The sequence below is a fragment of the Austrofundulus limnaeus genome, unplaced genomic scaffold (assembly GCF_001266775.1).
Source record: "Austrofundulus limnaeus strain Quisiro unplaced genomic scaffold, Austrofundulus_limnaeus-1.0 Scaffold115, whole genome shotgun sequence".
NCBI classification, from domain to species: domain Eukaryota; kingdom Metazoa; phylum Chordata; class Actinopteri; order Cyprinodontiformes; family Rivulidae; genus Austrofundulus; species Austrofundulus limnaeus.
The window spans coordinates 1,268,711-1,288,498 of record NW_013952517.1 but is presented as its reverse complement, the minus strand read 5'-3'; the positions used below and the strand labels follow the sequence as shown (position 1 = coordinate 1,288,498).

General features: G+C 38.3%; 1 protein-coding gene across 10 annotated transcripts in view; it reads left to right on the top strand.

Moving 5' to 3' along the window:
• The window catches only part of LOC106521789 (ELKS/Rab6-interacting/CAST family member 1), a gene marked incomplete in the record, with an annotated part of 136,158 nt that overhangs the window by 66,286 nt on the left and 50,084 nt on the right, over window positions 1–19,788 (top strand). For 5 of the 10 annotated variants that reach the window (XR_001310710.1, XM_014014514.1, XM_014014510.1 and 2 more), the window contains 4 exon segments: window positions 5,113–5,248; window positions 9,161–9,292; window positions 16,233–16,286; window positions 18,598–18,758. Coding sequence is in view for 7 of the 10 variants with exons in the window: in XM_014014514.1 (XP_013869968.1) it covers window positions 5,113–5,248; window positions 9,161–9,292; window positions 16,233–16,286; window positions 18,598–18,758 (483 nt within the window). 10 annotated transcript variants of the gene reach the window in all.

Sequence of the window (19,788 nt, the reverse complement as noted above, 5' to 3'; positions counted from 1 at the left end):
TTGGGACATTTGTGCAAATTATATATAATTACAATAATAGTGTAATCTTTTTTTCTCTGTAGTTGTTTGCAGTTTGGTTTCATATGTGGCCACGAGGGGTGAAACGATACAGAAAATCCCTGATTCGGTTTGTTACTTTAGTGACACGGTTCGATTTTTTTTTCCAATACAAAAACTGAAATTTCCATGCCCTTCTTAACTAGTAGTTTATTGAAATTAATTATGAACATTTGTTTAACCTCAAAAGTACAGTTTTTAAATGAAATTTTGCTGAAACAGCAAGTTTCTCTGAGGATCTGGGCTCGACAATTCAGCCTAGGTGGAGTAGTGTCGAACACAGATCCACTTATCCTTCAACACAGAGCATCTTCAGAAGACAAGCTGATAAAATAAATTTTAAAAATCTGTATTGTTTGATATACTGTAAGTGTGTATTGAACCTAAAGCACTGTATTGAACGATTCGTTACAGATGCATGGATTGTTGCACCCCTAGTTGCCAAATGTCTTTTTTTTTTGAGTTCGTCTCACATTTCTAGTATTTTTTGACATACTGAAGCTAAGTGAAGAAAAGTTTGAGTTGGGCTACAGATGCCTGCTATGACATTTCACAATTCAGTACCTTGTGAGTAGGAGTGGGCGATACTAGGAATTTTAGAATTGAGTCGATACCAAGTAAATACAGGGTTCGAATCGCCGATTCTCGTCATGTGCATTGAACAGTTTTGGGATTTTACCTTTAGTTAGTCAATTATGATAAAACACAAGATTTTAGGGAAATAAAAATGTTTTGTATGAACAGACTACAACAAACTAAAACAATGCAGCAGTGTAAAATAATAAAATGTTTCCCCCATACYGTCTACTACACAGTTTTTCAAGAAAAAATGGCCTAGCGCAAAATACAAAAAAAAGTAACAAGATGTGAATATAAAGATGTCAATAGCAACAAAAACTAACTTCCATTGATTGTGGGAATGAAGAAGAGGAATAATAATTAACTCCAAACAATTTGCAGACTCTGCACTGACTGTATTTTTCACTTTATATGTGAAAATAAAGTTGCAAATAAATTGCAAACAGAAGAATCTAATGTTAGTATTTATCTGGTACTCATCTTGGAGTTGATAATATCAATACTTAGATCAACATGTCCAACCCTAGTGAGAGTATTAAATGGATTAGATTGTTTAATTGATCAAACAAAAACAAACAAAAAAAATCAAGTGAAGATTTAACATTAACCCAGAGAYTTAGTGAAAACCTGATATTCTCACTTAGAAAAGGACGATCCGTGACATTTGAGATGGTCGATTAGATTTATCTGCACCTTTAACCAATATAGGGAAAAATAAATGTTTGCTTTGATCCAAGTTTTGTTTAGATTTGAGTCTGAGGGAAAAGGAAAGAAACGGACGTGACGACAGATTTGCAAGGATTCAGGAGCTTCAGGAGTGAAGTGATGGTCAATAGTCTGTTGAAAATATACTTTTTCCCTAACAGAAGAGTGATGTTTCATTTGGGGACTCACTACAAATAACTCAGTACTTTTCATGCAAATAATTGTAAAGCAACATGTAAAAACCTGAGACAAATAAATGGAAGGAATGCAGGTTTTGTTGATGGAAGTGAAAGAAGCTGCTGTTTTTAATAGGTTTGCACTTTTGAATGAACAAAAACATAAAATCAGTAGGAAACGAACTAAAAGTGTCTTCCATCTTCATATATCCTCACATACATGCAGCAAATGTGGCACGAAGTTAGGAAACCTCAGAGATAGAACCAGATGGTTGTAGCTTCCTGGAAATCCTCCAATAGAAACATTCCTGCCTGTTTATGACTTATAACACACAAAGGGTGTCACTGCACTAAAACCCAACCCCAAATATTAAAATAACTGTATCCCACATTCACCGTGCAAATCAAAACGAACAAACCAGACTGCACACTTACTTCATCCGCCTTCCTGTTTAACATTTGAACCCGTTTTGGTCGTAATAAACGTAAAAAAACAAAAGCCACTAGTAGAGAAAGTTTTAATAAAAACGATTATTCTGCAGACTCTGAATACACAGGTGCTGCTGAGCCGTTCTGGCTGCGCCGCTGCGTTTCAGCTTCTCCTCCCAGAAACCTCGGGACACTTTGGATTCGAGCCTTTTGGATGTTTTAACAAGCAGATTTTATGTTCCTACTTTTCGCCAGTGTATTTTTTCAGCTTTTCTCCGAGTATCGTTGAAACAAAAGCCACTCGGTCGGGTGTTATTTGTGACTTTAAGCAACTTTAAAATGCGTTTTATGGCACAAATACACATGAAAAACAAAAGTGGTTTATATTAAAGGGGATTTCGTTAAATGCTTAAGCTTCACATAGCATTTTGAACACATAAAACTGCTGTTGCACAAAGCCTTTGTGACATTTAAAACATAAAAGGGAWATTCTATGGGTGTATTTGTCTTGTACTTTCCTATCGCCAGAGTCCGGCTCTTTTATGGACATCCAGTAGAAACTGGGTTTATCTTTGCGCATGTGAAAACTTTACACAGACTCACGCACATGTATAAACATTTGCACAGTAAAGTCAGACTTGCTGCACTCAAATATACAGAGTTTACAAAGTTGCTACTTTTATTGAGTTAGTCGGCAGTTTAGTGTGTGCTTGTGACGGTGCTGTAAGCTTAAACAGGCCTCTCTTCTGTTTGACTCCGTGTCATAATTCAGGTGGTGTTTTTAAGTTTAACCGGGGTCGCTCCACATCTGTGCGTCTACAGTATGACAGGTTCTGATCTTTGTCAGCTGAGAGTTCTGTGACAAAGCCACAATGGCTTCCAGACTGCTTAAACAAGGATTAAGCTCTTTCTYCCACAAAGCATGACTTTCTACTCTCCCTCCTTTTTTTATTTTTTTTTACTTTCGCTCCCCGTCTCTCCAGACGATGATTTAAACTCGGCTTCCCAGTAATCCCTGCGTGAAAAGACCCTCGCTCTGCAGAAATCAGAACCGTCATCTCGTCATTGATTCATAGCTTTTTCGCTGAATTCCTTTACGGATTTTTGACATTATACCGGCTCAGAGGTGTTATAATGCAGAGTTGTGCCTCCTGCTGTGTTGTCAGAATGTCTTTCAGTTTGTTCAGGCTGTTGGGGGGAAAAAAATATTTAATGGCAGCAACACATTTAAAATAAGAGTTGTGACAGGGTTATGTTTATCACTGTTTATCACCTGTTTTCTTTAGCAGTTTATAAAACTGATGGGACCAGCGGTGAGGAATGTTGCTTTATTCTTGTCTGATGTAGGAATCCAGCTCTTCAACAGTCCTGCATCTTCTTTAATAGATTTTTGTTTCATGAAGTGTCATTACACGTGTTCATTTCTTCACATTGCTACATCCTTATATGCTTTTCACACCACTAATATTTGATTAAGTCTTTTACCAGGATTGTATTAATCATCCATCTTTTCTTACCATTGCCCCCTTGTTATGTCTAGCCATAACAGTGATTCATTCCCTGTGTTTAGATTACCTTTTACGTGTTGGAGTGATTCATATGTCATTCATTGGTCAAAAGAAGAAAAAAAATTAAAATGGACAGTGGCGTGCACAGCTAACCAAAATATTAGGTTCACTAACCCCTCAACTTAGTTCCACCAATGATGATAAGAAGCTACAAAGATAAAAAAATTGTTGGTGGTAAATGGTAAAATGGTAAAATGCTAATACTGTATGTAATGTAATATGCCTCAGACCTCTCAGTCATGGTGCAGTTTTACAGTCAATAACCAAAACTTCAACACATTTCAAACCAAACCTGAATATGTCAAACGTAAGCTGACACAACTCAAAATGCTTCGTAAATCACAGGTAAAAGTTTGGTTTAGAGGTGAGGTTTGTTTCAGTAAAACCAGGAGGCGGAGCTACAACATAGAGACACCGCAGCCTTTCACCTCATGTTTCTGTTAATATATTTCTTATATTTAAATCTTATTAACACTAAAATATGAACATTTGTATGCCCCAGATTAAAGCAAAGATGTGTGTCTAAGCTACGTTTACATGGACATAAGTAATCGGATTAAACGGCCGTTCGGAATAAAAATACGTCATGTAAACAGCCCGTTCCGATTATTCTGATCCGATTGAGCTCGATCCGAATGAAAAGAGTGGGTTATGCCAATTGATAATCGGAATGAGGTTCATGTAAACATTTAATCGGATCATCTTATTCTGATTGTAGAAAACTGACCTGTGCGCATGTCTGCTGACTTTCATTCACCTGGTTAGAGGAGGTGGGACAGCAGCGCTCCAGCTGCGCTGCACCGTGCAGAACTTTTCCTCCTCGCTCTCTTAACAGATGAAAAAGGATGCAAACAGCAGACGTTGCTTCGCAAAAAATAAAAATAAAAAGCACGTATTGCTTYATCTGCAGGCTGCAGCTCAACCGAGGAGACGAGTAACGACGTCTCTACCGTTATTAAAAGCTGACACGGGTCCATCCTGAGCGCACAGAGGAGCTTTGTAACACGGAAGTAGAGCTGAACGTTTACAACACTGCACATGTCCGTGCATGTAAACACTTTTCATGATCGGATTGCGTCCATGTAAACAGTACATTCGGATTATTTAATCTGAATACATTTCAATCCGATTAAAAAAAATTTGTGCATGTAAACATAGCTTATGTTTATTTTACTTTACATCAAACTGAGGAGACACTCTCTGTAACTGAAGGATGTTCCAGCTGCAAAGGATGCTAGGAAAACTTCTACAAATGAATTTTTGTGACTTCTTCTGAGTGTGTTTTTTTTTAGTATATTCTTATATGTTAAAGCCTCTGTTTCTGCCTGTAAACTGAAACCACGAGTCAGAAGATCTGGTTCGTATAGAGGAATAGACTGATTGGGGACGTGAATATCCTCGACTGCTGAGATAAAGTTAGTTTGTGACCTGTAGCATAGCTATCCTGCTCTACTTTTTTGTTTTATTCTTTTGGCGCAGCACAAAAGGTATTAGCGGCGTATAAAATAACATAACAAAACATGCACCCCCATAACAAATTATTCAGATGTTGCATCGTCTAATCTATTTATTATTGAATCCCGTTTGTGTTTCTGCAGACAGATGAAGGACCAATCAAAGAAGGTGGCCAACCTGAAGCACAAGGAGCAGCTGGAAAAGAGCCGAAACGCTCAGCTGATGGAGGAGGCCAAGAAGCGGGAGGACAACCTGAACGAAAGCTCCCAGCAGATTAAGGTACCGAGGAGAGGAGAGGAGGAGGAGGCAGGAAGCTTTAAGGAGTCAGAGGAGTGAGAAGAGAAAAGTTTCCCTCCGTGCTCTTTGAGGTAGCGTCTTGCTTTAACAGCTCGACGTTGTCACGAGGTGATACGTCGCAGCCCGAGGCAATGTCAAACACGCTCACGCTCACACACGACAGTTCCCGGCTGGGATGGTGTGAGGAGGGTAGCTGAGCTGAGAGGAGAGGAGACAGGAGGGAGGTGATTACAGGAGAAGGAGTAAAAACTATGAAATGAATGCTTTTGGTTTTCTGAAAGCTTCTCTGTGGCTTCGGAGCATTTCCTAATTATCTACTGGGTGCGTCAAGTGACCACCAGTTAGGAGTCATAAGTGGTGTGATGAGCGTGTGGTTTTCTTCATTTAGCTGCAGATAGTAGGTTCTCTTTTACCTCTTTTTCATTTWACTTTCACCTTAAATTTCTCCTCAGCGTTCACTTCTTACTTTTCCTCCCCCTTTGCTTCCAGTAATTGCTAACCTCATTGGCTCTTTGATTATAGACGGAGGAAAACCACCAGCGTGTGTTTTATGTGAAGAAGCGTATGCAGAGTTTAGCTATGATTGATTTGCTTTAAGTGTTCACAGCGTGTGCGTGTGTGTGTGCGTGTGTGTGTGCGTGTGTGTGTGCGGGGTTTGAAGATGAGCTCATGTGAGTCACTGAGACAAATGAGACTGCAATGGTTACAGCCATAGCAAGCAAGTGTGTCATTCTGAATTTTGCAAATCCGTACCAGAATGAGAATAATCTGGACAGTAAATTTATTTTGAGGCAATAATGAAAAAGCTTTGTTCCAATTAAAACCCGTCTTGCTTTGCATTGTTGGACTCTAAGTAACGTCAGCTCTGTGAGGGTTTAGATTCTCAACACATGTGTTTAAGGTTTGCTCACGGCCACTGTAATGTCTCATCGTCTCTGTTTCGCTCCGTCGCTCGACTCAACCAGGACAGTCTGCTGCCTGGCAGGAAGAAAAATACATCTTTGTTTATAAGGAACTGATGGGAAGCTCATGTAGTCATTTAATTGAGTTTTATGTTATAAAAATCAGATTTTTTTTCTGGTTGAAGGGAAGAGGAAATGTCTGTCCAAATCATTTTTAAGTTAAGATGTGAGAATTTTACAGTAGTTGTGGTTTAAATTTTTTATTGCATATGGAATTTATTTTGTTTTTAAAAGAAATGAATAAAGTCTAATAATAATAATAATAATAATAAAAAAAGTTAAAATAAAACTTGTCAGATCTGAGTACGACTTCATTAGATTTGGTAAACATGTGTTTTAGGCTGGCTTGGAACTTTCTAAACAACTATTTAGTTTTTTTTTCTGATGCAACGACCTCTTAAAATCTAGTGAGAATAAAATATTTAAATCAAACGTCTACAATTACATAATGATTATTTTGGACCAKCTCAAAAAGGCTCTTTGCAACAGAATATTTATGCTTTCTAGATGACGAGACACCGCTTCAGGATTTCATGTACACCTCATGATAAATTTTATTAACTTTKAATAACTTATCTGCCATTGAGTCATATATATTTGTTTGACACAATCACACAGACTAGATCATAATGTCATTTATTGCATTCTACTGGTATTTATGGTGTAAAAATATATATTTCCAATATATTTGCAGCACACGGCAAAAATTAGCATCGAAAAATAGTTTAAATATAGATTATACTCTGAATCTTCTCCAATTAAGTGAAATAATCTATCAGTGCAGTAAGATAACTGCACGTGGTAGGAATACTTGAATTAAATAATACAATTTCCAGGGTAACTGAGTTTTTAAAGAGTGTCTTAGATGAAATGTAGCTTTTTCTGTGYATGAAATCAGATATTTAAAGTCTTAAGTCACTAAAAACTCAAACTTTCAAATGGAAAATCTTATTTTGCKTTGGGCCTTGTACAATTGAAAAGTGAACAGTTGAAATATAACCYATTATTTTTTCAGAACCAGACACATTCGCCCAATTTTATCTTTGAACTTCGCTGYCTTTATTGAACTCTCAAACATCCAAACTGTAGGTTAATGTCGGCTCTTTTCACAGATAATAAATGTAATTTGTATGTATGAAAACATCACCAAAGATCGTTCAAACAATAAAAATGGCCTTAAAAATAATGAAAGGAAGGGTTCTTACAAATTCTGCTCAAGAGATGTCAAAGTCTGAAAACCTACTGACCAAAACCACAATCAACGATACAGGAAAATCCAGCTCCTTGTTTGCTCAGTATTGTGAAATTAGCTGTGGTTTAAAAGACTTTTGCACAGTTTTGTAGATGTTTCATTCAAGTGGAACTATAAGGTCTCACAGACCGTCTCACATGCACAGAACTATTATACACTAAAGGAAAGAGGAAAAAACCCACAAACCATAACGTGTAGTCTTTAACAACTCATTCCCTTCCACCTGAGCTGTTCTTTGGTCCCGTTCACATCTGGAGTTAACCGATCAAAAAYAGAAAGCACAAATTACTTATGCAAATGCACCCAGGATGCATTTAGGCTACTTTGACTTCCAGTCATTCGTACCGTACTCCATGGTGGTCCTTATTGCATACGGTCACTTTCTTTTAGAAGTGCAAACATGTGCCGTGAGGACCACCWGTCCGACTGAGTGGCCCTCCCAGCGGTGTAAAAAACAACTCAKTTTGCAGATTCCTTCACCAGGGTGGAGTGTCCTCTGCTGCTGTTAACCATTTATTTTGCATAAGGCTGTAGGCGAGATGTGAAGGTATAAATAAAGCACTTAAAAGCAAATTAATTTATATTGTTTGTTTCATAGTTAGGATTTAGTTGTTACAGATGATTGTTGCTAGTGAAGCATCATGTCCAGCCCTGAGTACAAAAGTGTAAAAGTGAAAATACCTTAACAGAAAAGGACTTTGGTAAAAATGAATTTGACTGATGAGAAAAATACTTAAAGTAAAAGTCATAAAATTGCTCACAATAATCAGGAAAGTAAAGTACTTTTACACATACTCTAAGAAATAAAATGTTGAATTAACTTAGTTGAGTTGCGTAAATTGCTCAATTTGTTCAACTCGGTTTAGTGGAACCAGGTTAAGTAAATTCAACACTTCAATTTTTGGAGTTCATAAACACTTATAATGTGTAATAGGTGTTAAATTTAAAGTAAAAAAGTAAAAGTGTCATTTTTATGTTTTGAATGAAACAAACTAAAAGTTATGATTTATGAAAATACTTTTACAGATGCTCAAAAAATTACTTAAAGCGCCTGTGACGTGCCATCCAAATACAAAAAAATGAAAGAAAGTATCTTTATATTTAAGAAACTTAGCTTATTACACGATTATACCCCAATTGTTACATAACTGGCATATTTTTGTTGAACTTGGCTCGGCCAAAGTGAAACAGGAAGTGACATCAAAGGGGAACTCTTCAAGAGAAGGAACTCCCTGGTCTATGTTTTTTGAAACATTTTTTGAACTTTGACTCTTCTTCATCTCCCTCTGATAGTGTCTCAGAATAATCGAAATAAACATCAGATTATTTAGTTTGTGTTGTTAGCTATTGTTTTAATGGTCCGTTTACATGCAGACATTCCMCTTTGACATCACTTCCTGTTACTTCACATGTAAATATCTCAACAACTGTGTGACTTATTTTTTTTGCAATATGTTATCAGTAATAGCTTTAAAAAAACTTTCATATTTAATACAAAAATTTGACATCACAGGCACTTTAAGTACTGTAATGAAGTAAATGTACTTTACTGTACACCTCTGCAGAGCAGTTTGAATTTTAATGTTTATTGGTGTATATTCTGTCACTCTGTTTCTAAATCTGGGATTAAGATTCAAACGCAGAATTTAATCTGCGTCGTCCTTTTTCATTTCCACGCAGGACTCGCTCCGTCAGAAGGAGGAGCGCATCGAGGAGCTGGAGGAGGCGCTGCGGGAAAGCGTCCAGATCACGGCGGAGAGGGAGGTGGTGTTGGCCCAGGAGGAGCAGGCACGCACGCAGTCCGAAAAACAGGTGACGTCTCCCGGTTTTAACTTGTCGTCTTCACCGCATGTAGGAGAACCCTTTTTTCCCCCCATCGATGTTTCCCACAAACTCAGTCCCAGTTTCTTTTTTCCTTAAAACATCTTAACAAAAACGTATTCAGAGTAAAAAAAAAATAAACAATTCTGCGTCCAACTAGAAAATCACCAAGCTTAAAGCGGTTTACGGCAACACACACTCATTCAGGTGTGGCTCCGTGTTTGCCCGGTCACTTTTCATTTACAGAAGAGGTGAATGCATACGGTACCTTTTTTTTAAGAACAGTTTACATTTTGTCTGCTCCTACTAGCAACACACAAACAACTTTTTTTTTTATTTTTAAACCACCCGAACTCCGTAACGCATTTCATCTGGTCTATATACGGACAGTAGAGGAGCTCATAGCGAGCGGTGAGGGAGGCTCTGAAGGGAAAGGCTTTGGTGGATGCAACCTCAGACCGCTGGGAGTGTGTTTGTGTGTTTCGCTCCCCGGAGTGGCAGCGACTTAACGAGGCCACAGAGATGGGAAATGTTCCTTGTTGGCTGGATGGGTTTTGACAAGTGGGGGAGAAAAAAACCCCAGCGTGGGCTTAAAGGACCAAAACTGTGCAGTGAAAACATGGCCTGCTGTAGCTGTTGGCAAGAACGGCCGGACTCTGTTGTTGTTACTGTCTGCTCTGGCCTTTTTATTTAGTCTTTTTTTTTCTTTAACTCAAACTTGCAAACCCTCCTTCATGGTGGGTGTTGATGAGCAGCACAGCAGGAGAAGGTTTGAGACTTGATGGGCAGAGACTGCTGACAGATCACTGTCTGTGTGAAGGTGAAGTTCAGATAAAATAAAATAAAAACTGTGTCAAGATCAAACTCAATTTGTCTTTTCAAATTAGTCAGGTTTTCARAAACATCAAATATGACAAGAGAACATGGTTAAAGTGATGCACATGACAGCTGGAATTGCCTTATTGTTGTAATGATGCAACTGATGAGAAATAGCTTCTTTGAAATGCACAGAATATAATACCAAAAATGTTTTGCAGCTTTTGAAAGTTGGATTTCTGTTGTCAGTTTAATCAAAATTAGTGTTTTTCTCCACTCTCTCAGTCAGACATCTCAATTATAATGACATCCTTATTTTCACATTAGATGTTCTTGTGACGTTCTCTAGTTTGAGAACCACAGAGTCTCGTCTCCGCTTGATGCGGATGATGTGGTTCTSTTGGYGTCTTTGGGCCAAGACCCTCAGCGTGCACAGGGGTGATTAGCAGCCGAGTGTGAAGTCCGAGGCCATGGGAGATGGATCGACGTACTGGGACGTTGTCYTCAGTATTGAGGGCGTTGTTTCAGTTGATTGTAGCGAYGAAGAAAMTGAGTCGAAAAGGGAAAGTTCTTGATTTACTGGTCCGTCTACATTCCAGCCCTCACCTGTGGTTATGAGGCGTGGATCATGATCGAAAGAACAAGATCTCAGATACAAGCAACCAAAATGACGCCTTTTTGTAGGGTGGCCAGGCTCAGCCTTAGAGAGAGGGGGAGGAGATCAGAGTAGAGCTGCTGCTCCTCTGCATCGAAAGGAGTCAGTTGAGGTGGTCCCCCRGGATGAGCTGGGGAGAGGGAGGTCTGGGTTTCTCTCCTGGACCTGTTGCCTCCACGACTTGACTAATAAGCAGCAGAAGATGGTTTTTGATAGAATTTATAGAACATAAATAAGTCGTAATCCTCCTTTTACAGGGTTCAAGTTAAATTTAAGACTTTTTAAGACCCCTTTAATGCCACTTGAAATGAAATTTAAGACCAACTTTACAATAAACAATACGGAAAAAAAAGTTTATTTTAACACAAAACAACTAGCTTTGAGAGGCATTCTGTAAATTATTTTAAATAAATAAATAAATGTTACCAATTATTTTAAAATTTGAGATGAATTACAATCATCCTATTCAGCTACAATGTGTTTACATTTTTAAGACATTTTAAGGCTAATAAAGGCCTTATTTTTTGATTGATGAATTAAATGCCTTTTAAGACTTTTTAAGGATTCATGGGAAACCTGTTTTGTAATTATACTAACTTATTTTTAGTCTAAAATTGTGTGTTCGTTGTAACTTTTGGACCAAAGGTTTTTCTTTCCTCTTTAGCTGTCCCTAAAAATAAAAGTGCTTTGCTAGCTGCATTTTTAGATGGTAAAGAAACACTTTTAATTAAGGSTGCATCGATCGCAGTTTTCTAGCCGATCACCAATCTTAAAAAATTCTGACCTGCCGATTTYGATTTTATTTTGTCCATTGCAGTTTTTTTAAGTAGCTGACACTGTCAGGTGCTATAAGGCCACAATACAGCTTCAATGTTCCAATCTTATTTTATTGAAAAACACTGAACAATACCCTTTAAATAATACACACTTGTTTTAGTGTTTACAGCAGAGCAAAAGGGCTGGTTTTCAGACCTTTGTGGAGGTAGATGAGAAGCCACTCTTTTCCACCAATCTTGTCGAAGTATCATCCATTCTCTAAAAATTAAGGAAATCGTGCTGATTAATCCATGCACCCTCAGTTATAAGGCCTTTTTTTGCAGAGGCACTTGTTATCAGCCTTAATACATCAATAACGCATCGAGCTAGGTTTGGTTTTAACAAGTCGTTTTTCATTTGATAGCTGTTTCTCGTTAGCAGGAAGTTGCAGTTCCTCAGGAAAGACCATTTACATTCAATTTTGTGTCGTTCAAAGCAAACGGACTCTAAAAAAGTTAAGAGAAAAGAAAATAAAAAGTCACTTTCATTATTTTTACTCTCGTGGARTTTAGTTCTTTGTGGTTCGTTCTGTTTGCAGTAATTGTGCCACGCTGTCACGTTTTGTTTGGAGCGCGTAAAAAACCAAAAAGCTCCAAAAGGCCGTRAGCGGCAGTTTTAATTAGGGGGACCAGAGTCCGTCCAGACCGGGACAAGGTGCTGGAGTCCGTCCCTGTCTCCGAACGCTGCTGTGAGAGAGAGGAAGGAACAGAAATGTCAGTTTGTGGTGGATGACTCRAGGTGGCGGTCAAACACTCGGTGCAGTCCGCTCCCAACATCAACAACACTTTGAACTCAACCTTTCAGCACACACACACACACACATACACACACACACACACGTTATGTAGCACTTGAAGACAGGACATCGAACCACAAGCATGTATTTCTATTAAAAACACATGAATAAAAGCTGCTGTCTTGAGTTTAAACACTTTCAGCAGGAGCCAGATGGAATTAGGTTTTGATTTTTGACCTGGAAACCTGTTTTTTTGACCACATGTAAACCGTAAATAAATATTTTTGCGATCCTTTTTTTTGCACAACTGCGTCACTGCAGTGCACTTTTCTCWTCATAATTCTAAAAACGATGACAGAAAGAGGCCGGTTTGACTCGCACGCATAAATACAGACACACACACACTGCTTTTATATCCTAAAATGTGTGTGTCTGTGTGTGTGTTTGCAGTGTGTGAGAGAATGTCCCATGAACACGATTTGTCCGTCAAAAAACATTTGACCAGAACCGCAAGAAAATAAACTAAACGTTTTTCTGCTAGACATGAGTCACTACTGTACGTGTGACCGCCGAAGAAAGGTGTGTGTGTGTTTGAGTGTGTGTGTGTGTGTGTGTGTGAGACACGGAAATGAGCCAAACGTATGACACACTCCATCTGTCTCCAGCTAAACATCAGACATATCCAGCTTCTGTCTTTTATTAACCAGGGAATTTTAATTCCTGAACCCAGTGCACTTTTTCTGCGTTTCATCTTTTTTTTCATCTTTAAATAAATGTGAAATCCTTCCTAAACACAAACAGAACACTAAAGAGCTTGATGTTTTCCTCCCTTTTAGCCCCTCGGATCCCCGTTTGGACTCCTCCCTGCGTCCCTCAATCCTCGCTTTTCTTCCTTTATCTGTTACTTTCCCATCAGTTCTCTACCTCATCTTTCCAGCTCCTTTGTGTTGTGTTACAATAATAATGCTGCTCCTGTTTCTCACTGTTTAAGGCCGTGTCACACTTTAATGTTTTAGACAACTTATGAACATTTTGTCCAACCCTAAAGATGTCTACACTGAAGATAGAATAAAAAACAAATCTGTTGGAAGCTTCTGTGAAGACTGTAACGCTAACAATTAGCTCAAATATATAACCTGATGATGATAAGAGTTTAGTCAGACAAAATTTTCATAAGTAAACATAGTTGTCTAAAAGTGTGACAGGGCCTTTAGTAAAGGTAAACCGATTAATGAGGCCAATTCTTTGCCCTTTTTTTTCTTTGACACCTGAGCGCATAAACTCCTGATTGTAGAGGCTTTTTACAGCAGGGATGCTTTATTCATGACAGCACCAGCAGTTTCCTAACAAAACCATGTCTTACTGTATTTACCTGGCTAAATTATGAGACCTTAATTCTTACTTTTTAAAGCCATATATATATATATTTCATTACATAAATTGGAAATGTTTTTTTAAAGGGGACATATCATGCATAATCCACATATTTTTAGCCCTGAAATGCATTTTGTTTTGTAACTGGAGTCTCTAAAAGTGCATATTCTGTTTGGGTCTTTTTTTTGTGTCACTTCAGTAGAAAACGAAACCAAATATTAGTTTATTTAGTTTATTTATTTCTCCRTCATCAGTGACTTTTTTTATAAGTGAAGAGAAAATAGAGACAGAGAGAAAAACAGATCGAGAAGTAATTAGAAAGATAGAAAGATTGAAATAGCGATTAGAGGTATATTAAATATACACCAACAAAACACAGGACCACACACCCAACATCTGTCCGCTCRCCTGAAAAATAAATGGATAAATACATRGAGGGCATATATAAAAATATACACATACCCATACATATATAAAGATATACATACATGCCTACATTCATAAATATTGTCAGTATATACACAYAGACATATATACACACTCAGTGACCAGTCAGAACCTCCCGGATCAGAGCACCTGTCTGTGAGCAGTTGTGAACATGCGTGTACATACAAGATTTCTCCAATGGAATATTTAATAGTGACTATGGAGGACCGGAGACCCAACCCCGAGCGCAGAGCCCCAAGGGGCTCCCGCACGGGAAGATCCGCCCACCCACCCCCCAGATCAGACCATAGGGGAGAACTGGGAGAGTCCCCCCAGCGACCACACGCACAGCCCCCGGGGCCCGCAGTGACAAACTCATGGGCCCCACCGGCACCCGCCATACCAGAGCAGATTCAGGAAAGGGCACAGAGGTCCGGGCCCYCAGGGCGCACCCCCTCCAGGCCAAAGCCCGACAGGCCCAGAGGCCCCGAGCCCCAGCAGGCAGTCACCAGGCCAGGCCGGCACACACCCCAGCGCCCAGCCCCAGACCCTGGGAACCCCCAGCATGCCGGCAGCCAGCCGCACACCCCACCGGGGGGCCGAGTAGCAGCAGGCCCCCAGATAAACCAGCAGTAGGGGCAGCCCAGACCGCAGCCTGACAAATACCCAAACATACACAATCGCACCCTCCCACCCTCATCCTCACCCCCACTCAGTCAAAGACATACAAGGACGCCACATTCCACTTATACCCCTGAAACACACTCTATACCCCCCAGGTCCAGGACATGCACCCACCTGCTATTGGAGGCAGCACACACCCAAACCCAGGAGGTAGACTGGGTCATATTTTTCAACCTGTCCAGTTTTATCTGTTTTATTTTCTTTCTTTTTTTTTTACATTTTCTAAACTACTATGTCACAGTTTTTGAACTCCTAAATAAGGTCTGGACTTACCAACTACAGTCTGGTGATCTTCATTCTCCTCTGGTTCTGGGTCAGACTCTGGCTCCAACATGTAAGGCTGAATGGACAAGTCTTCCTTTGTTGACRTCTTTTAATTCATTTGTAAAGAAAAAGTTTTGGCGCAGCTAGTCGTAAACCGCTCTATCAAACTAGAATGGACCGGTCTGGAAGTTGGAGGAGGGCAYCTCATTTGGATTTAAAGAGACAGCCTCAAAACGAGTTGATGTGAGACGCACCTCAGATAAAAAGTGAAAGTGGGGCTTATGGAGTTACAGTAAGGAGGAATTCATGCCAAAGCGTTGCAGTTCCACTTTTTGTAGACCCCAGCTGAAAAAGAGGGGTTTAAAAGCATGATATGTCTCGTTTAAGGAGGATATGTTGACTTTTTTAGTTGCAAACCAAGTTATTCTTGTTTTAAGTAAAAATATACTTACRTGCTTGTAAAAAATATGAATAAAATTTTAAAAATGCGAAGATAAAAGAAATGTGGCAAAAACGATTTTGCATGATCAAACCTGGATTTCATCAGGTTCATTCTCAGCTGTTGACTCATATTTCTATTATTATTATTATTATTTTTTTTTAGGGCACACCTCTTTTTTTACTTAAAGCAAATTAAGGTTTATAAAAGGTCTTAGCAGCTTCCTAATCATTTGACTTTAGAGTTGCTAACAGAGCTGGATACAATTCTTCRAAAACTTATAGCAAAATCCCATTTTTCTCTCTTTTCTAGTAGGTAGTGATGTGTGAATATTTCACTGTTTTATTAATGGGACAGAAACAATTAGCTGCATAAATTAGCCCTGATTTGTAAAAATTGGCATCGGTATCGGCCTTGAAAACCCTAATCGGTCGACCTCAACAGTGTGCGTTCTGACTTTTTCTCATGTAATTGTATTTTCTTCCCTTTTTTTCATCGTTTCATTTTTACATTCCTTTTCTCACAACTCATCCTTTCTGCTCAGTTCTTCAATTTTTCTTAATTCGTCTTCATCCCCTTTTCCATTTACCCTCTTTTTTATTTTCCTTTCCTCCACCTCTCTCTTTTATGACTCTTTGCGTCCTTTATTCCATCTCTCCCCTCGCTGTGATCGCTCCCTTTCTTCTCACGTCTCTCTTTTTCTCTGTCATTTTGTATGCAGCTCTCTCACATTCCAATTCATGAATTCACCACAAGCGGATTTAGGTGGTCAAAGGTAAAGAAGAATCATCACATACTTGTCTCCTTCTTTAAATGGTCTTTATACGATTGTGCTTTTATTTTTGATTAATTTTTTTCTTGGATCATATTTTGATTTAAGTAAATATCTGGATCAAAAAGTAGTTTTTGCTTCTGGTCTTGGAAACTCAAACAGGAAATTGTTGTTTTTGTGCCAGATTTACACTCWGTGCAGTAGAATTATTAATTTGAATGGCCAGTTGGAACAATCCTTCATTTATTAATTTCTTTTCCAAATTTAACCAATAAATATTGTGTTCTTCTCGTTTAATTTTAGCTTTGCAAACTAAGAAATTGTGCTATTTTTTTGTAAAAATAAATTAAGAAAAGGTACTTTTGAATATTTCTGACATGTCTCCAAGAAGGTGGGACAGAAACTTGTTTACAAATGTGTGGCATCCCCTTATTTTAACAACAATTCTGTAAATGTCTGCAGGTTTTTGCAGCTTTTCGATGATCCTGGGTCATCTTTGCTGGATTTTTTTTTCAAGATGGGAGCATAAGTTGCTCTAAAACCCGTAGATCTTTTTTGTTCCAGTGATGGTGCCTTTTCAAGATGCGTAAGCTGCTTATTCCATAGGCTCTAATGCACCCCCATACCATCAGAGAGGCAGGTTTTGAACTGTGCACTGATAACAGTATGGGTGTTCCGTTCCTCTTTAAGGTCCTGTCCCATTGTAACTTTTTACATAACTTATGCCGATTTATGAAAAAAAWTTGTTATGACTATTTTAATATATCTGCTAAATATTCGAGCTAATTGTTAGCATTACAGCATGTATAGGTCCGAAACAGGCTTCCAGTAGTTTTTTTTTTAATTCCGTCTTTAGCTTAGACATTTTTAGTCATCATAAGTTGGCACAGTTGTCTAAAAAGTGACAGGTCCATTATATCAGAGGTTCTCAAACTGGGGTCCCAGGACCCCAGGGGTCTGCGAGTCGTATCTTGGGGGTCCTAAAAATTTTAAATAAATTAATTTGGTTTTTATAAAAAAAATGCAAATGGGGATCAATGCACTAGTCAAACAAACATACTAAATGAAAACAAATCATAATATTCCCATGGCATTTAGGGGTTAATTAGGGGATCTCTGCTGGTAATTTTTCATCCTTGCAAGGGGTCCGCAGAACCAAAAATTTTGAGAACCTCTGCTTTATAATGGTGTATTAGTATATATTATAGTATATGGTATACAGTACATATATGTAATATATTACTATTTATAGTATATATGCATATATTATTATTTTTATTATTAGTACAGGTGAGGTAGATTTTGTGGTTTCCAAAAATAATTTCAAATTTGGATCCATCTGTCTACAGTATTTTACCTTTTCGTTCCAAATATGGAGGTGCTACATATAACTTCTTATTTGCATGATAGAGCTTTGACCTATTTAATGAAATTCATTGCAAAATTCTCTTCCATCCGTTTCTTTTTCATATTACTTATAGCATTTTGTTGCCCCTGTCCCAACTTTTTAGAGACATGTTACAGCCACGAAATTCAAATTTTACTTTTTTTCCTCCAAAATTAAAGAAAACAATTTCTTAGTTTCAACTTGTGATGAGTCTACGATGCTTCATTGTGGATAAAATGCATGTTTATGAAATTTGCAAATGGCTGATATATAATTGTATTTTTTTAGTTATTAAGAAAACCTGTTAACTGTTTTTTAGATCCCACCAGGTCTTCTTTGTGGACTTCTTGTTTATTAACTGTTTTTTCTTATTTTAGCTCCTTCTCTTTTATTCACTTCACRTTTAGTGAGATTTTTCTTTTATTCCTGTTTCTCAGTGTTTACCTTCGTTTTCAATTATCTCCATTTGGAACRAATCGTTTTCGGGTTCAGCGCTTAAAATTGCCGCCCATTTTTTTTTTCTTTTCTTCCTCTCTTTTCCGTCTTCGGGCGGTGGCCAAGTTGTTGTCTCGGCATGAGAAATACACACTGACCTCACACACATTAAACTGACACAGTGATATACAGCCAGTGCACGGAGGGGACGAACATAAAATATGTATCAGAATGGCAAGGGAGGAAAAAAAGACAACACGGAGAGGAGAAAGAAAACAAGGAGGAGGAAAATGACCCTTTTGATGTTGTGCAATAGAGCGTGTCCTTCCACTAACAGAGATTATTTAAACCTTTTGAGGCACAGTAGCACTCAGACACACACAAACACACACACACACGATACTCAGACATAAAGGCCTTACAGGAAGTAAGCTCTAAGACGAGGTAAAGAGGAATGATTTGGTAAAATGTGTGTTTATTTGCTCGCGCCAGGTGGAGGACCTGCTGCTCGCCATGGAGAAGGTGAAACAGGAACTGGAGGTGATGAAAGCCAAACTGTCATCAACTCAACTCTCACTGGCTGAGAAGGAAGGTCACCTGACCGCCCTGCGAGCCGAGAGGCGGAAGCACCTGGAGGAGGTCCTAGAGATGAAGTAAGAATATGAGAAAAACGCTTTTTAATACGTTTTTTTTTTTTCTTACGATGATGTGCATTTCAGCTGCACTTTAGCGTTAAAACCCTTCTTTTGTACAGAACTAAAAAAAATAAAGTTTTAACCTAACGATAGAGTTCTAATCAAACCTCTAAATAACTTAATTTTAGTTTAACATCTTAGTCAAAGAGTAAGTAGCACTTTGAGGGTGTTGTTCTTAAGCACACCAAATTTTAGCAAAATATCTGCAAAATCGTTCAAATCTGTCCAGAATTTTGTGCAATATATAGCTTTTTTTGTAATATAATGTATAGTAGTGGGGAAAATGCCTTTATTTCAAGTTTTTATATTATTTTAACAGTGTTGCTATTTTTGAAGCTTTACTCTTTTATTATTCTTTATTGCTTCAGGAAAATCACTGCGACTGTTCAGAAACCACAGCAATCAAAAATTATTTTATGTTTTTATGCCGTCTTTTGAACCACAAAACTTCCACAGGGACGATAAAAAATAAAATCCTCACGCTTAAAAAAAAATAAGAAAAGAAAATGTTTCCAATGGTTGGAAAGATGTTAAGTATTTTCAACTTTAAGCTTTGAGTTCAGCCACTGCACAGATTCCAATGAAACTTGTGGATTCAAGATGGCTGCCGCGACTAATGGAAATGCCTGTAATGCGGTCAGTTTCGCAGTTATTCAGCTCAAATTCAGCGTGGTGGTGGCTGAGCATCATCCCTAACAGATACTCTGAGCACAAGCTGATGCATGCATGATTGTTGTGTTAAAACTTTAGCGTGCAAGGTGATGTTTCAGAGGTAAAGTTGTCTGCGGGATGTGATTTTTACAGCTACAGGTGCTCTGTATTTATCCACAATATAAAATCTATGAGTTACTGCCAACTTTTGGGGCATCAGCCACACTTTTTTTTTTTGTTTTTAGATTTTTTATATAAATGCATTTGCAATACCTTGACAGGTATTTAGTTGTATTTCTGATATACTCTTTATGTCTTGAAGAGCGCAGAATAGGCT